The 26,859-nt window shown below is 31.7% G+C and overlaps 1 protein-coding gene across 1 annotated transcript; it reads right to left on the bottom strand.

Annotated features, from left to right (window-relative positions):
• Positions 1-26,198, bottom strand: Smp_105360 (notch; the record flags this gene model as incomplete). The annotated part of the gene is made up of 10 exons (XM_018792940.1): positions 1-1,422; positions 3,613-3,681; positions 4,981-5,201; positions 11,053-11,344; positions 12,560-12,863; positions 17,878-18,283; positions 19,962-20,226; positions 24,213-24,343; positions 25,885-26,151; positions 26,183-26,198. The coding sequence occupies 10 exons, from the start codon at positions 26,196-26,198 to the stop codon at positions 1-3; spliced, it is 3,393 nt and encodes a 1,130-aa protein (XP_018647502.1).
• Positions 26,199-26,859: the final 661 nt, after the last annotated feature.

Raw genomic sequence — 26,859 nt, forward strand, 5'->3', positions numbered from 1 at the left:
TCAATTAAAATCTTCAGTCATGTCTTCTATGAATGGATCACAATCACTATAGTCTTCCGAAACTTGATCATCACTTAAACTTACCCAGTCAAATTCATTCATGCGACAAATGTTCTCTGCTGAATGTCGTACTGGTGTAGTTGTCATCGCTGTAGTGACTGGTGCCATTGATGGTGCTGATTGTAACATCGATGACAGTCCTAATTCTTGTTTACTTACATCTGCATTCTCTTTAAAAATATTCACTTTCTTATCACGTGTTATTGACTTTGTATCCGAGTTTCTTGATCTGATATAATTTATAAGTATTTCATGTATTTTTTTATAGCCTTTCTCTGTACATAATGATAAACAATCATTTTCCATACAGTCAATGATTTCAACTTTAGCTTGTTTGTCTAGTAAGAACTCAACAGCTTCCTGACAACCTTCACGTATAGCTAACATAATAGGTGTTCTATCCCAGTCGTCTTTCATATTCATTAATCTCGCAAAACCTTTACACTGTGCCAAATAAGCTAATATTTTGACAGAATTAGTTACTGCCGCCCAATGTACAACGTTACGACCATACTGGTCAACAGTGTTATAAGGACAACCCTCGTCTAATAAACACTTTACCACTTCATCATTCCCTGCTTGGATAGCAACAATGATAGGTGAACATTGTCGAGATTCACAAACTTGATAACGTCTTCTTGAACGACATGTTGGTTTCGGTGTAGTAATTTGATGTGATTTGACAGATTTGACTGGTTTTTTATTGAGTAGTGCTTCTTTTTCAAGCTGGTATAACGACTTGACTGATTCTAAAGAATTAGCAGCAGCCGCGCTAGTCAAAGCTGTTCTACCAAACGAATCAACATATAAAGTACCAAGAGGTCTTTGATTAGGTTCATTATGACAGATTTTATTAATTATGTCATGTCCTACATTCATATGAGCTGCTAAATGTAGAAGACTTTGATCACCAACAATGTTCTTTGATAGATTATCATCCAAATAATCTTCGGTACCAGCTTTGTTTGACAACATTTCTACACCTTTATTTTGACATTTATTGTCATCTATAACTTGTTCAATGCGACTTTTCTGAGTGACATTACATGGGTGTAGGCCATCTAATGACGAAATTATTTTAAACACTTCTTTGTTATCAGATCCCATGATCTTTATATTCGCTTTCTTACCATAAGTACTATCTAAATTTAAACTTTCATTATTAGTGATTTTCGAACTTTCCTGAGGCAAAAGTGAGTCATATCTGTTTTTCAAATCAAATTTACACTCGTCCTGTTTGTGCTTTTCCTCTTCTCCGAAATGCTGAAAGCTTCCCGTTTCTTCACTGAATAAATTTCCCAAATATTTTGGAACAGTAAACAAATTTGCATTATTAGGTATCATATCTGACGTCAGTTTATCCTGGTTTAGAATTTGTAAACAATGGAAAAATAAAAAAATGTAGAAATAATACTTCATTTACTTTCCATTAATAAGATCCAATACAAAATATTTATTGAAGCTTACGGATTAATACCATATGATAACTGTAATGATATAAATATCTAGCGAATGGACTATATTTCGCTAAATGTACTTAGATATGTATTTTTGTGTGGTTACATTCTCTATTCTAGGTGATTTAGTAGTAAGGCTGTCGTCTTTCTAGAGTATATCACTTTTATTACAACTAGAATACAGAAGTCCTATATATATTCATATTGTAATACATAAGTATTATAACTGCCCATGATTTAAATGAATTATTTGGTTCAATGTATGGTATTATTTTTTGTTTGATATCACCAACTAATTTATTCATGTAATTTGGAAGATATTTCGAATCTTACTGAATTATGACTATAATCATGAGTTTACCGACAATATTGTCTCCCGTAGTCCACCTTCTTTAACTAAAAATTGACTTTGAATACCAGGCACTTTTACAGGTATGCAAACGTTTTCTTATAATCACTTTTTTAATCGTGAATATTTGTTCGAAAACTTATTTAAGATAACAGACGAACTAACTGAAGTACGGTATCACCAAAATCCACGCTTTCAATAAGTTGTTCCCAGAATAAATGGTAAATTCTCTTATAGGTGTTCTTAAAATGAAAAGAAAAACAACGCCCTTTCGAAACTCAACTTCTGGCTGTAAACAAGGAAATATATCATTTTTTTAAATTTTTCAGGTAGATTCCTACTTGGATATTGTCTTCATGATAAATGTATGTCCATAAACCACAGCAGGGATAGTTCAAATCTATTTAACATCCCACCTCTATGTTTGGGAAAACAGCAATTTTTTTTACTCATTTTAAATTAATTTATTTGAGTGTAACTAAAGAAAATATTACTTTAACCGTTACTGTCAAGTTTTAGAGTTAACATTATTTAGTCGTAATAAAGTACATAAGATTGATGATGAACGTACTACATTTTTTAGGTTTTAATCAACAGATAAATGTGTTCGGATAATCAGACATTGACTTTAAATACTTAAATAAAATATAAAATTACAACTACTGTACTCTAAGGCAGTGTAAAGAAAAAAAAAGACATATAGTAGCCTAAACATTATTACCCTTACAATCATAACTAATTACGACCTTACCATTACTGTGCCTTTAACAAAAACCATTTGTATTTTATTCTTACATTTAGAAGGGCAAAGCCTTTCAACTTTCTTTGGCAAACATATCACAGTTATATTGTGGTGTCCACTACTTGTGAGGACAGACATAAGTAGGGTGTAGCAGAAATTGGAATTAGAATGCTTACCAGCAGAAGAATGAAATAAAAAGAAGGGGAAGGAAAATGAAGAGCAGTCGGAATAACAACAGGATCGGAAGAATAATGAAGCACGTAAAGAACAACTGAAGGAAGATATGCAAATGATGTATTCAATATGTTGTTTTAATATTTCATAAAGGTACTGTTATTTGCTGCAGAAAACAATAAATTGTTTTTTCACCAAGTCTTCACTCACTACAATTTCATTGTTTCATTTATGTAAACATTTCAACTGAAGGACCTATTATTCTGATAATCAAATATAAGAGGATAACTAGTTTTGATGTTCCTTCTACATTGAAACAAGTATTTTTCTCGTAGGTACTATAGCCATGGTTTGTGAAATTGAACATATGACGATTGTTAGATATGTGAAGGATAACCATATGAGAATGCTCAATGTTAAACTTAGCTGTCAAGTTAAAAGAAGCAACTATGTTTAGTATTTAAAGCAAACTATTCGCTGAGTTTAATAGATTATTTAATACTTTCCCTTAACGACGCTACGATTTTTAACAGTCTTGAAGAGAAAAAGAGTTAAACAAATATCCTCAACATTGATGAAGACTACAATAGGTACTTCGTCACTGAATCACACACCTCAATGAATAATATAACGTTAACACTTATTTGAATACGTTTTGCAGTAACTGATTTTGTATAACTCATTTACATTTTGTTCGAAATCCCTTATCTGTCATATAAACATTCAGAATTGTGCTGTAATTTCGGATAAGTTTAGTTTGTATAGATCTACTTTGAATAGTCTTTATCATTATGATAACAATTAAGTAGAATTTGGACAACTCAACTTACTTGAGTAAGACGTTTCTTTTTACAACTTGGTGAAAAATCATCATTCAATGAAATATCTGTTCTAGGAATCTGTACAAAGAATAAACATTAAAGAATTCATTAATATTGTGAATCTTGAATCATCTAAATATTAGTTTTAGCTAAAGAATCATATGAAACTAGGAACACTGTATAAATCAGATTGCTTTCAACTGTAATTTTCAGCTACAGATATTCTGTAAGGTAAACGAAATTTTATGGTTGGATTCATCAGTCCATTGAAGCAAAACCACCATGGAAAACGAAATTAAAATTTAACTAATCTCCATAAGCAGAAGGGGATTTGTGGAGATTTCAGTATTTTCATAGTTGAAATCATTGGTCAATTGAAGCTAGACCACCATGGGAAACCTGGAAGCACTGGACGACCGTTTCGTTCTATTTTGGAACTCCTCAGCAGTGCGCATCCATGGTCCCGTCTCGTGAGACTTGTAGGTCCTGGGTTCGAATCTCGTGAGGCGGGATAGTGGACGCACACTGCTGTGGAGTCCCACAATAGGACAAAACGGCTGTCCAGTGCTTTCAGGTTTCCATGGGGGTCTAGCTTCAATTGACTGATGATTTCAACCATAAAATTACTAAAAATCTCCACAGGAAACCCCTTCTGATATAAAATTGTAATCATGAAAACTACTCTTATATGTACCACAATTATTTAGAATTATCTTAGATAATTTTATTATTAGATATAATACGTATAAATGATTAATCATATTTCGTTATAAATATCCTCACAAAGATTTTTTAAAAAGATATTATACATTGGACAAAGCTAATGCTAACAATGACCACTTATCAACTAATGTTATGTAAATAGATGGTAATGTTTACACAAAACTAAGATAGTAGGTGATACTTTGTGATCGTAATCATTCTAAGCCCCATTCTTATTCATTTGGTAATGATGAAAGATTTCATTATTCAAATATAGTGTCATTACTTTTGTCAAAAAAAGTAGGTTCATACAAATTTAAGCGACGAGAATCTATTTGATATGTCCAAGTAGTGCTTACCGCTTTCGGTTTGAAGATTAAAGATAATTTCTTTTGACAGAATGAGATTTTTAGGTGATTATTCAATATAATTACGATCATAAATTGATGACTACTTCAATGGTTGTCTTATTTAAGTCGGTTTATCATCTTAATAAATTATTTTAGTGGAATATTATTATTATTAGATTATTAGTATTTGTGATACAGACTGCTTTAAGTACTGGGTTGACAAAAAAGACAAACCTTATCTTCTAGATGTCATTTTAATATACGATATTTGATAAATTCTTATAGATACCTACAATTAAGTATAGACTTCAGGAACAACGCTCACTTTATCTGAGAGTAGTCCAGCAATCATTTCTTCATGATTGTACTTTGAGACATTTGACAAGAGGAATGTATCCTTCTCATTAGCCGTTGAAGAATTCAAGTATTCTTGAAAAAATGACGAAGCTGATGGAGTTTGTTTAAGTTTATTATCAAAATATTTTGATTCATTTATTGTCATTGTTGTTAGAGGTGGTTCTGTAACTCCTACTGCTGATTTAAGTCCTGTGAAATAAACTGAAGATTGTTGTCCTAATAAATCAACTTGACTAGGCTTGGAATAAATCGATAATACAGGTGGACACCAGATACCTTTCGTTTTTACACGTTTCAATGGTTTTCGCCAGTTATTATCATATTGAAATACCAAGAATAAAATTAATATAATAATTACTGAAAAATAGAAAATAAACAGAATAGGTTATAATGCTTGTGAATTAAGGCTATATCAAGGCAATATGCACAGTATACACATATGCCAATAAGAGACTGACCAGTTGCAGTCCTAAACATCAATGTGAAGATTCAACAAACAAACAATACTAAGTGAATTTAGAATAGATTAATGTTCTCATTCTCCACAATTCAGTTATAATAATTGAAAATGTACTCATATTACTTTTATTTTACAGTTTTGCTTATAATGAATAGTTTTCAATAGCTAAGTATCAATATTTGTGAAGATAGATATTGAAACTGTCAGCAGTTGGTATATCTATTCTGTTTAACCGTTTGTGTATTAAGAAGATAGTGTTCAATAGTACACCTGAACCACAGATTATTTAGTTAGATAGTAAAAGAGGAACAAAATGTACTCGACAGTAATTGTATTTTGTCATAATTAATCATAGTAACTATTCTTATTATCAAAATAACTATGTTACATATAGTAGGATCCCAAACTTATAAATCACATTCAGATTTGGTGCTACATGATCACAAGTGATAGATAATGTTGACTATACACTTGTTTAAAGTTAAAGATATTCAAACCAACTTATATCATGTTTTATCACTTGTTGACTACAACATAGAAAGATTTAGATAGTTACATAGTGAATTCTTGGACATATTAATTCAGTAGTTCATCCATATATGTATAACATTTTAAATACCCATAACTTCAAAATAGGCGACTATCAATGTATATTCTGTTGAAAATAACCAAACAATGCAGTTCGGAATTATATATAAATGGATCACATTTCTTGTCTATGAAAATATACAAGTACAATTCACCTGAATATAAATAAAATCAAAACAAAGTATAGAATTCTACTTCTTTAAGAATAACTATAGAGTTAATTACTTTTACATGAGTGTTCATGAGTGTGCTACAGTAAAGTCTTCTTATTGTTATGTACTTACATTCTCAAGATTTATCTAATGTTTGTAATCAGACGTTGTAGCTGCTACGACAATCGAAACTGTACTAGTAATCACAAGAAAGTTTTTTGAAATCTAAACATTATCAACACTTTTTTCAAATACAACTATTATTTACCGACAATTCCTGAGGTATTTTGATCATATTACTTTTATAGTTGAAATCATGAGTCGACTGAAGCTAGACCATCATGAAAAACCTGGAAACACTTGACGGCCGTTTCGTTCTATTATGGACTCTTCAGCAGTGCACATCCACGATCCCGCCTCACGAGATTCGAACCCAGGACCTATTAACTCATGATTTCAACAATATAAAATTACTAAAATCTCCACAAAACCCTCTTAGCCACTAGACTACTGAGCCGGCATCCAGCGGTGTTAATGTCTAACTTCAACCAATCCAAGAAATTGAGCAACTGTTCACCATTGTCTTCAGTGAGTTTTATCCATTGGATACAGGGGTTTAATTTTATTTATTATTTTATTTTATTTCTTTTAAATAAATTCAGTAAAGTTTCTATTCACTTTGTTTACAAATCTATATCTTTATTCATTCGAACTAGACAATACATACTTTCACCCTTTCATGAATAGCTCAAATTATCAAAGTATTGATAATGCTTTTACATTCCGCTTATTATTCATCAAAAACTATAACACATATTTATAAGTAGTAACTTAAGCATATTAGTTCTTCACAACTATTTCTTATTCATATAAGTAAAAGGTATTGTCTGAAAAGGTAATCATGTCATGTATCTGATTAATTCATTCATTGTTTATGTTTGTTTATATTTTTGGATACACACCATAAGAGACATTATGTAAAACATACGAATAATCTAATGCGTCTGAATTGTGATTCTACTGATCTGTTACTGATCATTCAAACTTGTTATAGTGTAAATATGTATTAGATCAAAAGTGGTGTCGAACATTATTTCACGTATATATGAGGTCAATTAAGACAACTGATTATATTTTGTTTAAAGTCTGTTTTTACTTATTTCCTTATAAAATTAAGTTATGTTATTCAATACAACGAATTATTTGCATAATTTACTTCGAACGCTCATTTATAAATTAATCAAAGATGTAAACTAAAATGAAAATGACTTATATATTGATTGATCACTGATTAGTAACCAATGCCATGTTTATCTAGTCCTTAGATATGATCGAATTCCGTTGATCAGATTAAAATGTAGTGACTAGTTGAAGTGACTTAACATCGTGTGCACTATGATTGGATATCTGATGGTTAAAGGTACTCAGGCCCAAACATATAAACCTAGATTTCAACAAGGGATAACTTTACTTCGAAGTAATTAATCCCCCCTGTAGGACAAATGTAATGTTGGTTACCTATATCTGACCAATCCATGTAGATATCTCAGCCTCACGAGAGTTAAGCTAAATGTTGAATAGAGGAATGGTAAAGTTCTGGACTACAATGCTAGATGACTCAGTTTCGAATCCAACAAGGAATCTCACTTCCATTAAGAGTTCCGGGTATGTCCTGGTAATAACTACCAACATGCATAAAACCTAGGTTCAGGATTATATACAGGTCACATCCAGTCACCTAACATCAAAGGCGAGCTCTGTTTACTGAGTGTATATAAGTAATCTCAATTAACAACAGCATAATTGTTGAAAACGTCTATTTCAGTTATAAATTAAGCTGGACTTAGGTATCCAGGTTTATTTGTAAAATGAAAAAAAAACTAATCAATGATCACCAATTTCCGCTTATGGTTCATTTGAATAAATCGAATAAAAAAGAAATTCACAACTTGTTGATTTACATGCGAAGCATATTTAGAACTGATTTCTAATTTCATATTAATGCAAATCTTGAAAGAAATTAGAGGGAAGATGAAGATACTGTGGACTAAGCTCTAGTTGAATTAACATTCCAGTTAACTCAAATAACTAAAAAAACACGTATGCGGTAAATATACTTATGAGATGTAGCGATTTATAGAATCAATGAATGTCAAGCGGCACTTTTGTTTACCTTTATTTTGCACAGTTAGCGACTGTTATATTGGAGACACTATCTACGCTTAGATCTTTTCAAGGTAAGACTATAATTTATGAACGACGTTTGAGCGACTATAGACTGACCTTAAGAATATCCACCTAATAACCATGGCAAATGAGGATTGTAAACCCATGTGAGGAACTAGAATTATGATCTACAGTTGATGGTTAAGGTTAGGAATTAGATTTAGGGTTTTCATCACGAACTGACATCAGTTATAATTCCAAAACTCTATTTAGCCAGGTGGATGAGTGAATTTCGCCCGAAAATCCGAGACCTGTTATCTTATACCTGACTGGTTCGTTCATAAATTATAGTCTCTCCTTTTTCAGCTTTGATATATTTATTATCTAATCTAAGTTTAGTAAAAACTTCAATATCAGTTTTGGGTTATTGAGATTGTTGAGTTTTTATTGAGTTCATGAACCGATCAATGAAAGACCATCATTGAAAGCCTGAATTGATTGGACGGCCATTCTATCCAAGTATGTGACTACTCAGAAGTGTATCAATGACCCAGCTCGCCGGACTCGAACCCAGGACATTTGACCTCGCGTGCGAACGCTTAACCTGTAGACTAATGAGCCGGAGTATAACGGTTTCAATGTTTAACTTCAACCACCATCTCTACGGTGATCTGATATTGATGTGTTCATAATCTCAATAAAAACTCAACAATCTCCACAACTCTATACTGATAAATATCGTGAGCTCACTTGTGACTAGCTTCCAGAGGTAATTGTCATATTCCTAGTGGGAAGCTGTGACCATTGGAGTTCAACTGTGTTGGGCTTGAGGCAGTTACTCCCCGAAGACAATGGGAAATGGTCGCATAGCATCGTGGATTGGTTAAAGCTACACATTAACACCGTTGGATGCCAGCTCAGAGGTCTAGAGGTTGAACGTTCACGAGCGAGACCGGAGCCTCAGGGTTGTAATCCCAAGTGTGGGATTGTGTATATGTACTGCTGAAGAGTTCAATACAAGGATGAAATGGTCATCCAGTGCCTTCAGGTCTACAATAGTCGCCTAACATTAATCGGTTTATGATCTCAATAAAAAAACTTCAATTGTCGATTGCAACATAAGTTTAGTTAAACAAACATTCTGAATCTAATAAATTGACTACTAAATAATACGATATATTATGTTATTTGGTTATGATTTCCAAAGAAGCTATGTAAATAAAGCGTGAGATGTCATCATCAAGTGAAGCAAATATTCAACATGATACATTATTCCTGTTTTGAAAAATTGGAGGAACCATTGACCATCTATACTTGTTTAGATTTATTTGGTATGTTCAAATGTAAGATCAACTCAACTAAATATACGATCAGAGTTCCAGAAATGTTGCAGCAATCTTTGAAATTGATAATCAGCCACAGTTGCTTCAGTGAACACTCGAGATACTTAAAACAAGCAAACTAATTATTTATGTAGTATAAAATATCGTATGTAGGTTTGCATATACGGCTGTGTGATAATGTCTCTTCGACCAATATAGTTGATCAAGTTCATATGCTCAAGGTAAAGCTGCTTTCTATGATGTTTTAAATCTATATTGTTTATTTATACTAACAAACAGAAAGCTTCTTATTGGTAGCAATAAGCCACTCAGATATTCAGATCTCATAGACATAAAAATTATTTATTTTAAAGATTCCTATTAATAAATATAATGACTTAATCATTTGAAAAATTCGATGCAGAAAATCAGTCAGAAGTCTCTCTACAAGCAAGTAACATACAGCAAACAAAACTACCATTTAGTATTGTTTGTTTGAATCTTCCCATTGATGTTTAGGACTGCAACTGGTCAGTCTCTTATCGGCATATGTGTTACTGTGCGTATTGCCTCTATATTGCCTTAATTCACAAGCATGGTAAGCAAAGATGGATAGTGGTTAGCAGTGAAATCCAGAACGCGCGTTTTGTATGCACATATGCCAATAAGAGACTGACCAGTTGCAGTCCTAAACATTAATGGGAAGATTCAAACAAGCAATACTAAGTGAATTCAAACTTCACCCCATTGCACAAGCAAGTGGCTATCAGGACTCAGTAGCTGAGTGGATAACGCGATGGCATTTGAAGGGAAAGTTACTAGGTTCGAGTTCCAGTGTGAGCATCAACTCTGAGATGCAAGTACACACAGCTGAGGAGTCCCGAATTGAACGAAACGCGTGTCCTGGATTCCACTGTCAGCCACTATCCATCTTTGCTTACAAAACTACCATTATTTTGAAAATAGCACCGCTGATAGTTAATGCTAAATAAACAACAAGATAGGAATAGAATTTACAGAGTAGAACTTCAGCAAGTATTCTATGTACTTATGTAGTTTAAATGATGTAATCAATTAGGAAATAGTTCTTATTATGAACTAGCTGAACAAGAAATGATAGAGGAATAAAACTAGGGGAGACTTGAAGAAAATAGTTTGTTCTAGGTCAAAACTTTGAAATACATCAATAATTGATATTAGAGATTTTGAATCATGTAGTGGTTATGTTAAGATTCTGTAAAGTTTAAAGAAAGGGGAAATATATCTAGCCCATCTTCTTTAAAAAACTTATGAGAATTTTAAAGTTATTCTTGACAAACATAAGCATGTATTATAAACCAATTCTAACTTACTTCCAGCCAATATGCATATACAAACGTATAGTCCAATAGCTTCTTTCGAAATTCTTGTATCATTTGAAGATTCTACTTCCCATGGTGCTTTAAAATGTGACTGACTTGGTGAATCAACAAAATTTAAGTTTATTATACTAAAAAGTGATTTGTACTGAATTGTACTTAATGCGGCAAGAATGTAAATTTTTAGTTCATTTGGTTTAAGTAATTGAACACTATCACTGGTGCACATATTTCCTTCGGTTGTTTTACAGCTATTATTTGATTGACTAGTGACTTCCAGAAGAACCTAAAGATAGAACAGTAAAACTTTAGAAAAAAATTGTTTGACTTTTAACATTAATTATGCATTCTAGTAAGTGACATTCGATGAACAATAAATTGTTAAACTTCACTCCTTTATCGCACTAAACAAGTGATGTTACTGACAAGATAACTGGAGTGTATATGTCTATATTTAAATACAGATTACAACTTTATTGTTTTGTGTTTCAAATAAACTAGACTATTAGAAGGAACTCATCAAATCCAAGCATTATTATCATCTATTGCTTACAGTGACATTGAATAATATTTATAAAACGTTTAGAAACTCAAAGATAAAATCAAAACTGTCGGATATAAAGGTTTTGAAAACCAAGATCTAATGTCAGAGAACATATGATTTAAAAAGCATACTCTATTAAAACATGAATAACTAAATCTTATTATAAATAAATTTTAGATATTAAATGCTTCAACGTAGTACTGATCATAGTCATTATTTATTTAGGTATTCACAGTGTAGATTTCTTAATGAAATGAACGTTCTTGTAAGTAGTTATCAATCACCCAATTGCGTCACAAGGCAAGCCCTCACATGGAATTCTGAAGGCCAAAGGAAAAGAGGAAGACCAAAGAACACATTACGCCGAGAAATAGAGACAGGTATGAGAAAAATGAACTAAAATTGGATAGAACTAGAAAGGAAGGCCCAGGACAGATCGGGTTGGAGAACGCTGGTTGGAGGCCTATGCTTCATTGCGGTAACAGGTATAATCAAATAAGTAATTATCAATAGTACTGTAGTGTTGGTTGCTATGTTAAGCCCATATACCTTGTTCCAGCTTCTGGACAGGCCAATTTATCCACTATTTTTCTTGAGTCACGTTTTAACCTTGTTAATTATTCACTTATTACTTTAGATAGCTGGGTTTTTTTTAACTCAGCTTATAAAGGGATTCAATAAATGATACTTAAAAAAACTTGACCTAAAGTAGAATTTGTATAAATAACTACTGTAATATAGATTCGGCATTCTATCGATTGAACTATGAAACTTGAATGATTTTTAAAGCCAAATTTGACCTAACTTATAATTAACCTCAAGATTGCTCAATAGTTATCTACCACAATTCAGATTTTCTATTATGTTTGATTTCTGACTTCTTATCACTAATGATAGCAGTAGAAAGTCTAAGATATTTCAATCTACTTCTTAGATAGTTATTCATCGAATACTTACTTTAATTTGATTTTTATTAGGAATATCTTCTAATAACAATTCTTGAGTGATGTCATCCTTTGCAATTCTAACAATCGATTGAAGAATTATACCCAGATTTCCCAGATAATGATTACGATTCAACTTGAATTCTGATTGATTTGTTTTCAGATGAAGTAAAATGTATTTGATTGACAAAGAATTGTTTCTTTGTTCATATTCACAATCTCCTCCATCATATCCACATTGGATAGTATTACATTGTGACTGACAAACACCATCTCCATATGACTGTAAGCAGAATTCAAATGATACACACTGTGATCTAAAGTAAATATAATAGAACGGAAATATCAATGAAATTTTAAAATTTAGTTTGTCATCTTGTTTTGTAACCACATTAGCGTTTAGCATTATTAGCATTATTAATAGAAGATCCCATTAGATCAAGTTGATTAGGAATAGTGAATTTATTTGTCCAACTATTTATTGAAAGTATTGTTTGTTTGGATCTTCCCATTGATGTTTAGGACTGCAACTGGTCAGAACTTCTGCCTTACATCACTCCAAAGGATAATTAGCATTTATAACACTTTTCTTAGATATCATAGCTACATTAGTTGATATATTTAGACTCAATTATTCAACTTAAGATTACAGATGCTCAGATTGTTTGTGATTTGAAAATATCTTAAGTTTATCAAACTACCTTTTAAGAAAGTTAATAACTGAGAAATAATTACAGGTTTAAATAGTGATGATTTACAGTAGTCGATAAGATTACCTCACGATTTCAAGTTTTACTTCTAGATAGACTTTTGAAATCTTACGCTAAGTTAGAAATGTCAGTATTACCCTTCTTCAAACTAATCGTTTGAACTGAGTAAAGAAATTAAATACTACAAAAATATTGTTAGAATAAAACGCCAATGTTATTGGTAGATGGTTATTCAAAACCGCAAATTAACTGAAGTTAAAGATGTGGAATATTGAATAATGTCTTAGTGATTTGTAAGAAATCTTAATATTAGACCTAAAACTTCTAGGTTCGATAGACAAAGCGGCCATGAATCTGCCTTACTGAAGAGTCCCATACTAATATGAAACAGCTGTTTAATGCTTCCTAGTATACAGCGGTCACCTAAGGTCAGTTCGTATTGTGTACAACGTGACTCAACAATCTCCACAAATCCCCCATACTGAAACCTTGTTCCTTAGAGTAGATTAACAGGAGTAGACTCAGGTAAGATGATTTTCCTGCTTGAAATCAACTAAGTTTCTTTTGAAGTCAAATAGATGATAAGGTCTGACACAAACACGTCAACCTGTCAAACGGTGATTACATCATCAAAATAATTTATTCTATTTTAATATTTTCCAATAGTCATCCAATTTAGAAATAAATTAAATTAATTTGTGCAGAAAATAAAAAAAGAACATTGATATTGTCCTTAGAATTTTTAACTAGAACCATGTTTATACTGAAATTATGTTATTTAAAGATAACTCAGCTGTAAATAATATCTATATGGTTCATGAAGTTTATTTGTGATTTACAAAATAATTTACTAAACCAGAGTATACAATGCCTTGCATTATCCATCAATAAAATACTCTAAAACTATGGTAAAAGATCTCAGTGAGCTATAGTTCTTCGTTGTATGCTACTGATGTTGACAGATATAAGTAGTATGTATCATCGATCGGAAGTGAAGTATTTGCAGGCATAAGATTAAAAAGATCAAAGAAAAGAGAACAAGAACAAAGAATAATTGCTGTAGAAACAATGAAATCTGAAACGATTGATTGACATTTTGCAAATGAATTATTTACTATATGATTCTCAAATTTTCCTCAAATGTTCTGCAATATTATATTTAAATATATTCGATTATCCCTACTTGTGTTCACGTTCACCATAGTTCTTATTTCAAGCAAATAGAATTCTTTCAATGTTCAATAACTAAATGAATATTAATGAAATACAATTAAATTTAAATTTACCAAATTACATACATCATACCCCCTTGAAAAATATTACCGTTTCATTTAATTTTAAACTAAACAATTATTTTCACATAAGTAGGATATATAGTGGTTGTTAAGTAAAAAATAATTTCTTTTTTTAAAAAAATGTATATTTTGCATAGCAACTATTAAAACTGACTGAAGTTTATATTAATTTAAATTAAAGTAAAAACTATGATTGTTTCATAATAATTTTTAAAATTATGGAAAAAAAACCATAATCGAGTTGAATAACTGACAAACAGATAAACTTGGAGAAATATTTTTTTAGTTTTTTTTATTCTTAAGTAAACTTTGGACATTTTTCAAATTAAAAAAAAACAAAAAATTTTTTTATAATAATCTATATGAAAGTATTATTTATTGTAATTTTTTATTTGTTCATATACATTAGAGATAATAAATGAGAATGAAATTAGTCATTTACACTTAATTTATTTTGAATGGAACAATAGATAGACTTTTAATTAGAAGGTAGTTAACATTTACAATTATAAACAAAGTATTATTTTCATAGTTGAAAGCATGAGTCAATTGAAGCTAGACCACCATGGAAAACCTGGAAGCACTGGACGGTTGTTTCGTCCTGTTGTGGGACTCCTCGGCAGTACGCATCTACGAACCCGCACTCGCGGGATTCGAACCCAAGATCTACCAGTCTCGTGCCAGAGCACTCAACCGATAGACCACTAAGCCGGCATCCGATGGTGTTAATTTCTAACTTCAACCAATACATGAAGTTGAGCAACCATGTCACCAATTGTCTTCAGTGAGTTCCTATCTCACAACAGACGTGGTTTGAACTCCACCGGTCACTGCTTCTCACTAGAACTCCAGGAATCATCTCTTGAAGTCATTCACTAGTGAGCATATGATTATTATTATTATCAGAAGAGGTTTGTATGGTGATTTCAGTATTTTCATAGTTGAAAGCATGAGTCAAAGTATTACTTAACTGATTTTGTTTGTTTGCTTTGTTTGCTTATTTATTTTCAATTACTGACAATTTACGTATATATATCATACAGAGATAAACATATTCATTGGTATTGTTATAAGAAGTATAATACATTTCTTTACAGAATATTACCTATGCAGTGAAGGAGAGCACAAATGAGAACAATCGAATGTATTTAAGCACAAGCTCCCGAATGCCATGGTACGGCCGAGAGTGGAGAGAATCCGCTCTCCCTCTCGAAATGCTCTCACATGGCCAGCGAATATATAGCCTCTGTCAGGGAAGTCCTACTCATCGCCTTCTCGTGGCGGGGGTGTTGTTTACGAAATTGAGAGTACGAAAAGCGAATATCCGGCGCTTTAACCGGGTTGGTGGATATGGACGATCCACCTAGGGGAGTTGGAAAACCCTAATTCCAAACCAATGGTGCACATGGGCTCCAGTATCCTGGGGGAACAAATGGCGTATGAATCAATCGTTGGTCACCGGCTACCATGGGAATGCATCTCACGACGCTCTATCGCCTTGTGAGACAGATCTTTAAGTCAAAGGCTCCGGGTGTAGCCACCTAAGAAAACCACCTGCTTAGGTTTGTGCACCTGGGCAGTAGTACAGCCCTCACACAAATCAAATGAGATTTGTGTGGTGCATATGTATCTGGTGCTCTTTTGTACTAATATTTATGTGTTTAAATAAATAATGATAAATAATAAATTTCAGCACAAAATTACAAAATATCTGAGAATCGTACAGTAAATACTTCATTTGCAAAATGTCAATCAATTGTCTTAAACTTGACCGTTCCTTATGTAAATATCAGTCAATCGTTTCAGACTTCATTGATCTTTTGTTTCTACACCAATCATTGTTTATTCTCGTTTTCTTTGGTTTGATCTTCTTAACTTTCTACCTCCTGACATTTCACTTTCAATTATTGATACATACTACTTATATCTTTCAACATCAGTAGCTCGCATCACACCCAGACCATTTGTCTCTGGAATATACTATGACTGTTCACTGAAATAATTTACTAACAACAAATTTACTATTGCGCAAATTTTAGCTCAATCAAAAACTAGTTTGATTAGATTTTGATAGAATGTTAATAAATTATACGAACTGATATAAATTTATCACTGGGATCGCATTTAAAGCTGTGGTTCGAACTAGTTTAGTGGTTATAAGTATCATTACCAGGGGTTGATTGGACAATATCAAATAAATCGAACATTGGTTAAAATGTTAATAATGAAATAATGATACATTTGTGATATTTCAATGGGTAGAACTTGGAATTTTTGACGTTTCATTACTTTATTTATGTAGTCTCTTCGGAGTAAATAAATAAATAGCTGAAATTAGATGAGGACTAAATTAAATAGTATTCAGAAACAAAGTTCAAAATCAAAATGGGTCTGAATGGATCAATGTCATGTTGCGAAACGTCAAAAATTCTAACCACAACTCATTGGGATATCACAGATCTATCATAGCTTTATTATTTCAATGGATAGACATAATAATTGTTGGTTGCTAAGAAATAAAAACTTTCAAATAATAAAACCCATATGCACTGTTATTCTTCCAGACTATTTGTCCATTGACATAAATTCAAGGGGTTTGACATGTCGCTTCGATTATTTGAAAGTTGTATACCCATTCATAGTATCAGAATATCAATATCCTATGACAAAATACTCGAAAGTATTAAATAGGTATCCTTTTTGTAATAAATTGAGTTGTCTATATTGTATTTCATAAGCCATGATACAACAACAAAAGAATTTTATGCAATATTTCTGTGTAGAAATCAATGATTCACCATCGAGTTCATTGTTCAAGATTATTATAGAAAACTTTGGAACAATGTTTCGAACCGTCAATTATTCCATATCCCATCACAATTTCTGCAGTTTTGATCACCTGATAGACATCACAAGAATTAAATCTTTTAAATGCTTTCAACTATATAAAGCAACAATTTAAGCACGTGTTACTACGTTATTTCAACGAATCAGTGAAATCAATGGAAATTTAAGGATTAAATATTAAGTGTTATTCAACTTCTTATAGTTTTCAGTATGGGGTTGTGGAGATTATTAAGTTTTTGATTGAGATCTTAAGCCACCATTGAAAATTTGAAAGCACTGGACGCTTGTTTCGTCCTATTATGGGACTCCTCAGTAGTGCGCATCCACAATCCCGCTCGCGGGATTCGAACCCAAGACCTTCAATCTCGCGTACATAGAATAAATCATTAACAAATAAATCTTATTCATACGATGAAATGGTTTATTTTGTTTTTTCTTAGTAATTTTGCAAATGTTAAATTATCAAACAGTCCACTTACATATTTTGTAAACAATCAAAACCATCCATATAACATTCATTTCTATTACATTCAGGTTGACATTTACCATTTTTAAATTGTTCAACACATGTTGTCTTGTTATAATAGTTTACAATATGTTCAGTTGTTTGTAAACATTTAACCCAATACTGACAATCTTTTTCTAATTCATCTTCTACATTTAAACATTTGGCATAGATACATTTAGCTTGACAAATATTATCACCAGTTTTTGCTTTATTACATCCAAGTTGATAACAATGATCATATAATAATTTTATATTTTCTGTTGAATTCTTTCTGAATACATTTGTCTTCATTGATTGATTTCGAATTAAAGTATTTACATTAGGATAAAGATATTCAGTTGTGTTCGTAGGTGTACTACAGATTGGTCCTGTAAATCCTAAATCATTTTATATAAAAATATTTCTTGAACATACCATGAATATTGAATGAGGTAAAAAGACATATTTTTGAATGATTACGAATCATATATAAACATATAAAAGTTTTACATATAACTTTCTACGGTATCGATAAACATTTCTATTCTATACCTACGTTTTATGCTATTTCAATGGGACCTATTCGCTTGACTCATTTAAGACATCAATGTTCAAGGAAATGTCGATTAGTTTCAAACTACCAAACCCAGATATATCTAGTTTTACCTCTTTTTCATACTTTCTAGTATTCAACATATACACATTGTTCCCTTCTACTTTTGTCTACTGAAACAGAATAAATTAACACTTGCTGAACTTAAATCTTACAAATAAAGGTGGGGAAGAAAACCTGTCTTAAGTTTACAAAGTAGTATTTAACATCTCGTAGTTTCCGTTTACAGAGTAATTTATATTATGTCATATAACTATTTGAACTAGCAATTCAGTCACATATAACGGTTATTGATATTAAGCAGGAAGATGTACCTCTCAGATTCTAACTTACGTTTCTCGTTGACAGTCGAACTCAAATCCATTAAAGGTAGAAAGCTCTATATCTTAATTGTTCTGTTCACAATAATTCATCAAACTTATTGCCTCGAGAGGAATAACGTAGTTAAGACATTTGGAAGATCATTAACCTCTCTTTCACTGAAGACACACCACTTCACGTAACTCTGGATGAACATAATGCCTATGAGTTTTTAATCACCTGAATAATTACACATCGCTTCCCAAAACAGATTGGACTAGTTAAAATCCAATTCGACTCTATAAAACCTTGAACGTTTAGTGTTGAAAATGATAAATTGCTAAACAATGATAAGTCAATCAAACGATCATTAGCGGAACCATTAAGTACGTTTTTGTGCAAAATTAGTTGATTCAAAGATAACTTTAATAAAATCGTATTCATTATAGGACAAACAAAAATTTTGTAAGACTATACATTTTCACCAGCTCTTGTTTTTTCAAATAATTAGGATTCTTAGGACATGCTGATCTAAACAGAACTTCATTGCATTCAACATGTTCTAACCGACAATAGTGAACGATGGTCACTTTACATCATAAATTCACCAAATTTTCTTTGCTAAGCTGAATAAATTTCAGCTTACGAACTGTAAAATATTATATTAACAAAGAAACGCGATTTTCGATTTGACCACATACGCGATCAAGAATTCGTCCTGCCGAGAAGTTATGAAGCATGAGTAAGTGCTTGTATAGTGATTTCTGGTCTTCAGCTGTTCTTCAAATAATAAATTTATCCTGCTGGCATAAACTCAGTACATTTGGATAATAATACACTATATTCAGTTTCGGAATCAGTTACAACTTCATTCATTTTAGACTCAGTGAAGAATTTTACTGTTGGTTCATTACAGTGTCTTGGATAATTTACAACTGTATTTGCACAGTATAAGTAAACAATGTGAGGTCAATCAAAAATACATATGATATTGATTCACTTTATCGACCAATGATTTTAGATTCCTAACACTAAAACCACTTATTTACTTCGAATATCTGACGAATACATTTTTCAAGATTACTATTATCATCTAGATTATAAAAAGGGAAAGATATAAGGTACGGCGCATTGTAAAAGTAAGGACACAGAAATATTCTTACCTAAAGGGCATAGACAAACAAAATGTTCCTTATTTTGCAAGCAAGTTGCACCATTTTTACAATTATGGAACTTGCATGAATTTCGCTTTTTATCACAATAACGACCAAAATAATTAGGGTCACATTCACACAGAAAATCTACAATATACTCTGATTTGTGAATAGAAAATGATGGTCCTGAAACTGTTCTATTCTTTGAAGTCAATAAATGACAAACTGATTTCTCCCCCAAACACGGAGATGTAGGATAGCATGGGTTAATTTCCTGTATCGGAATATCAAATAAAAAACAACATAAATTACAGTTGGTCATTTGTTTTCAGTAGAACCTTTATACAGTAAGCTTTGTCCACAAATACATCATTTTATTCACAAAACGTATGGTTCCTTTATTTATAAATCTCGGGATAACGCAAATATAAAATGTTACTACATTGACACTTCTAAATGGATTTTTATATGGTAAGTAAAGTAACGTCAGTTCATTTCAACACTTTTAGGTAATTACAGATTGATAGTGGTGCCACAATTATATATTTTGGACCGTTGCCAGCTAACCTGTCAATAGTATATGTTGCAAAGTTACTTGGAGGCATAGTCGATAACATGTACTTTTATTAGCAGAATACGGGTCCAAACTGAAAATATCTTCTGTCTGTATAAAGCCTGCAAGGATAGGGCAGTACCTTAGTTTTGAGAGTTATTTCCCAGTATGGTGAAAACGAGACTTGAATAGGAGGATCATCAGTGGGATATGTTTTATCCTTACAAATCATACTATAGAATCCAAGGTGAAGATATTAAATGAACTATTCACTCAGAATGAGTGTCAATTAAAATTCATTATCTGATGAAAAGGCAGTAGTATGTTGAGAACTAATGTCATTTTAGCAATTGCAAGGTCATCTTTATTATTACTTCACTTAAAGGTGAGTCAAATAGTCTATTGTGGTAAAGGAGGTTTTATTGGTTTATTATTAAGACTTATCATAGAACCAAGGTAATTATTATTAAGAAACATAGCCTATGCTTCATTTAAAAACTATACAGCGTGTAAATGAATGTGTTGCATTCTACTGTGCTTACCAATTTACAGTTGTCTGTGAACACAGATACTTAAAGAGGGATAATCCTGACTTGAGAGTGAGGATAGCTTAACTTGTACCAATACAGTTGCAAGGACAAATAAATTCAAATGATCCGATAATCACCACTTTTGATTACCAAATACATAGTTGAAATGGGCCATATAATTATTCTAACTCGTATCTTGCAATTTTTATATAATAGTTGTCTAGGGTGAATATGTTGGTCTGTTGAAGCTTTACCCATAAGAAAATCCAACGCCTCCCTTATCATTGTGAGTTCAAAAGAGGTCCATGCCTCCAAAAATTCAACCCTGATTATATTGATTTTAATTTTAATTTCCAGACTGGTAGTATTCATAGAATTCTTTCCGATTATCATTCTTTTCTCGTATGTTCTAATTTGTCTAGTTTGATCATTACCTCTTATAGTTGACCATCATTGAGAACTTATATACGATCAAACTATATGAAATATTTCACTCTAATATATCTCATAGCTACGATAAACTCAGTCTTCTCATAACATTACATCAGATATAAAATATAATTGATCTTATTTTTTACTCAGTTAAAAAATTTTTATTCTTTTTTAAAACATCGGTCATATATTTTTGAGTTCATTTGAAATTCAATAATAAACAGTGACAAATTTATCTACAAGAATTTTGAATCTAGATTTTATTCACTTAACATAAGTTGATGTACTTAACACCGAAGAATATTTTTCACAATAATCAGAAATATAAGTGTAGTGAACAAGAACACTAGTGGGGACAATCGAATATATTTAGGCACAAAATTACAGAGTATCTCACTAAAATCTGAGTCCCAGAGTGAAAATAAACTCCGAGATGCAGGTACATCCAGCTGACGAGTCCCAAATAGGACGAAACGCGCGTCCTGGATTCCACTGCTAGTCACTATCCATCTTTGCTTACCATACAGTGAACAGTTAATTTCCAAACTGTCAATCAATTGTCTCAATCTTGACTGTTCCTTCTGCAAATATCAGTCCATCTCCTCTGATTTCATTGTTCCGGCATTTTCATACAAATTGCGTTCCGTCCTTGTTCTTTCCCTACCAATCCTCTAATGAAATACATTCTATACCTGACTATCACTATATACTACTTATGTGGATGTAGGTAACCCACACTACATAAGGGCTATGATCAATTTGTTTGTTCATAATAAATAATCAATAAGATATTGGAATACATACGTATGACTTATCCAACAAGATTTCAAATATCTACATTTGTCTATATCAATACTTGAAATAACTTTAAATCCTACTGTATGACGATTTCAAATGTTTATTTATTCATCTTGTTCCAAACATTAAGTATATATATCTATAATTTTATAGTTGAATTCACGAGTCAATTAAAGCTAGACCACCATGAAAAACCTGCAAGCACTAGACGGCCATTTCGTCCTATAATTCTTTCAACCACAGTTTTAAAGTTAAGAACAACTGCAATAATAAGGGATAGTCCATGATAACATTCAGAGCATTTACTTAACACTTATAAAAGTTCAATAAATAAGAAACGCTTTCCTTTCTGTGAGAATGCTTTGTTTATTGTCATGAAATGCCAGTATATTACACAGTAGTACATTAATTTAATAATAGTTAAAGTTTGAATAGATTTACATTTATTCTTTTAACCCTGAAATTTTCTAAAAGTAAGCGTTATATGTGTCATATAATTTCTTCATTTAAACTGTAAATTTCCCTTTTTATCCAGTTGTTAAATCATTTACATGTTTTTATCTGTATAACTGTGGTGTGTGCTACTTATGTCGACATAAGTAGTATGTAACTTGAGTCAGGAGTAGAATATCTGACAAAAGAAGATCGAGAAGATCCAAAAGAGAAGAACAGAAACAGAAAGTAATTGGTATGGAGATGACCGAACAGTAAAGTCTGAGACGACTGATTAACATTTGCAAAGAAACAGTCAAGTTTGATTCATATTTTTCAAATTAAGTATTTACAGTTTGCTTCTCAGATTTTACAAAGATATTCTGTAACTATGTGTTGAAATGAGTTCGATTGTCCCCACTAGTGCTTGTGTTCACTACATAATTACTCTTTCAAGAAAACCCTACTAAAACTTTGTTTCTTCAGTTTATTTATACTCCTACACTTTGTAATGCTATTTTCGTTTGGGAGTGCTTGTCTTTATATTAAAATTAGTTTTCAAAATAGATAGTTAGATGACAGTACTAACGACATATTTTTTAAACTTGGTGGTTTATCGTTTTTTATAGGAAATTATGCTTGTTTATAAGATGCTAATCAGTAATATAAATAGTCATATAGGAAATATTATTTTTAAGAAAATTCTGTTGACGCAGCTGAAGTATAAAACTATTTCGATTTGATGTTTCTTTTGAGTAATAAGACCTGTACTATTGTGGTGTGGGTTACTTATATCCACATAAGTAATATATAACGATGGTCAGGTATAGAATGTATTTCACTAGAAGATTGATAAGGAAAGAACAGGAACGGAACGCAATTGGTATGAAAATGCATGAGCGATGAAATCAGAGACGATGGACTGACATTTGCAGAAGGAACAGTCAAGATTGAGACAATTGATTGATAGTTTGTAAATTAACTGTTTACTGCATGGTTGTCAGATTTTAGTGAGATACTCTGTAATTTTCGTGTCAAGTACATTTGATTGTCCCCACTCGTGTTCTTGTTCACTATACTATATGATATAGCAGTTAGTTAAACTTAGACCTATAGTGTATTACAGTTACATTACAGCATTAAGACAAAAACAAAAAGTCGTAGTTTCATTTAAACAGAAAATAAATACCTTAGTTGTGACATTTCCTAAAATTTCAGAGTGGTTTTCTGTTTCAAAGGTATCTTCCTGTCCAGAGGGTTTCAAGGAACATAGCACAATGGGTACGTTATAACTTTATGTTAAAGCATTATGCGTCCTCAAGAAAAACGTAGATCTATTGAGTTTGATAAGTACTAGGAAATCAACTATGGCATATTGACTATTCAAGAGATTGTTAGTTACTTAATTGAAAATGATAAAAAGTTCAGATGCCATGGACATCAGTACTAGTATTGAATAGCTTCGTGAACACATATTACCTGCCATTAAAAATATTACCATTATTGTTTTCTTACCTGTTCACAGCGTACTCCATTGTACCATTGAGGACAAATACAAGTGAACTGACCAAATGGATCAGAATGACAAGTTCCACCATTCAGACAAGGGTTAAGTTGACATGGATCTCTATATTCACAAGTCTGACCTAATAAATATAACACATTCGTAAATGAATTGCAAAATACTATTTGTATCTTTTGTTATGAAAAAGTAATAAGATCTATGAATTTCACAGTAATTGTTTGATTTCACTTAATCAATGAACTCCATCCCTAAGTTTCATATTCCGCATGGAGTATTTGTTTTTGGCTTAGCAAGTTAACAAACAGAATCATACTAGTTTGTATTTCTTTGGATAAGGTCAATCATTGAAATTATATACATATCAGTTGCGGCATTTCTGAACATGATGAGTTTTGAATGAAATTATTGTAGTTAGTCTTAAAATGGATGAAAAATTCTACTGCCTTTATCCATTCTTCACTGAATATTCTGTGATTATTACACATTAAAATACCATTTAAGGAATTGAGAACTAGAAAGTTAATAGTAATGAGTGATAAAGTAGAATGTGAACTTTTTTGGAACTTAACATTTTACTTGTTTGTTATCTTTTGTGCTAAAGTGTTTTAATAGACACTTTTTTAGGCATATCCCAACTGAAGCCAACTAAATAACAAGCTTTCTTCAATAGTGTAATCAGACGACGAAGATTAACAGAAATATGTGATATATTAGTGCAATACATTTCGAACAATCTGATCACACATATACTTGTTAAGAACATCTATATATAAAAGGTCAAGTAGACTGGAAATGGAAGGTAAGAGGAGACAAGGATAATAATAATAATAATGTGAAAACAATTTGACACCTAATCACTCTGGACAATAACCTAATATTACCAGGGTAGGTTTAAGGTGAGAACAAACTGTTTTTGAATACACAAAGGGGGTTTGAATTTTCGTATGACTAAGACTTCAACAAACCTTAGTATACGCCTTTTTACATTTTTGTACAACACCACAAAATCCGAATTAAGATCAATCTTATGGCCTGTTTCGATTGTGCGTTTGGCAATAGAGGATGATGGATATTTATCCTCTACTCTTATTGGGTCATTTGATTCTGCTGTTTTCTGCGACTATTTTGGTACATATTTACACGCCCTAATTTTGAAATCAGATAGTTCGAAATGCATTGCGCTAATATATCACATAGTTCTGATAATCTTTGTCTTCTTATCACACTATTGAAATTTATCAAAGGGACTAATTACATCAAGCTTTCTTCAATTATCAGACTTGAAGATTTGATTCACTTCGCATATTTTCACGACAATTATCACTTGAGTAGCATAAGTTCCATCTAGTCTGATATTCCACAATCATGAATCACTTTACAAATTCATTCGCTGAGATTTTACAAATATATTATTCCTATTTAATGTCTTACATCAACTCGGCGCTCAAATACTGTGAAACTATTCGCTCTAATTTAAACGACAGTTCTTATATATTTACAACACTAATGTTTATCAGCTTCTTTGATGTTCACTGAGTTATTAGTTAATATCTACTTCAAAGGTTAACAAGCTTAACTAGCTTTTTCAATGAAACCAGAGTACTGATGAAAAATATAGATATAACAAGTTTTTCAAACACTTTCATAAAAATGTATGCTTACCAACATATCCTGTTGGACAATGACAAAAAAACCTCATATTTGGTTTGTTTTCACAAATACCACCATTTAAACAAGGATGAATAACACAATCATCAATATCTTCCGTACAGTTTTGTCCAGTCCATCCTTTGAGACATACACAGTAATAGTCTGACAAAGTGTTGAATTTCTCTAATGATGTTGTTCTACTCCAATCTTGAATATTTACACACTCAGCACTGTTTTGGCATGGATTCGGCTGACAAGGATTATACGGCATAGATAATTCTGGTTTTATAAATATAAAAAAGATTCTAACTATTGCGTACAAACATGCATACATATTAAATGTAATTATGTTAGCCAATAAAATTAATAAAGTTAATGAATACTAAGGGACTAAAAGATATGAATATATTTAACTATTTTCTGAAGTTAGTCTCCCACCAGCAAATATCATATCCGTCCATCAATCATATAAGCCCCAAAACATCGTTCCCTAACCTCTTTAAATTGCATAGAAATAAAACTTTGGAGTTGAGTGATGCGGTTTCGAGTCCCACAGAGAGCATAAATTCCCTGAAGAGTACACATACATCTTTCTGACAATTACCAGTTGGCATTAAACCAAGATCCAGGTTCACTTTTCATCTACCAACAACCGCCTAACAGATAAAATCCACGATGATTATACGTATATACAATTACACATTTTGTCACACTATTTTATTATTTATATGAATACATAAATATTGGTACAAGGGGGAACCAGATATGTATGCGCCACACAATAACCATGAGAATGAGAACAGAAAAAGAATGTAACGTGGATATAGGAGAGAAGATAAAAAGAACAATAATGACCACAGATTAGTGTATGGAAGTATAATAGTTTAATAACAATGATAATAATAATGACAATAACAATGATAGGGGAAATGGAAAGGTACAGCCGTAAATTCTTACAGTTAGGGAAGTTACAACCACTTTTATGAG

The sequence above is a fragment of the Schistosoma mansoni genome, chromosome 1 (assembly GCF_000237925.1).
Source record: "Schistosoma mansoni strain Puerto Rico chromosome 1, complete genome".
Taxonomy (NCBI): domain Eukaryota; kingdom Metazoa; phylum Platyhelminthes; class Trematoda; order Strigeidida; family Schistosomatidae; genus Schistosoma; species Schistosoma mansoni.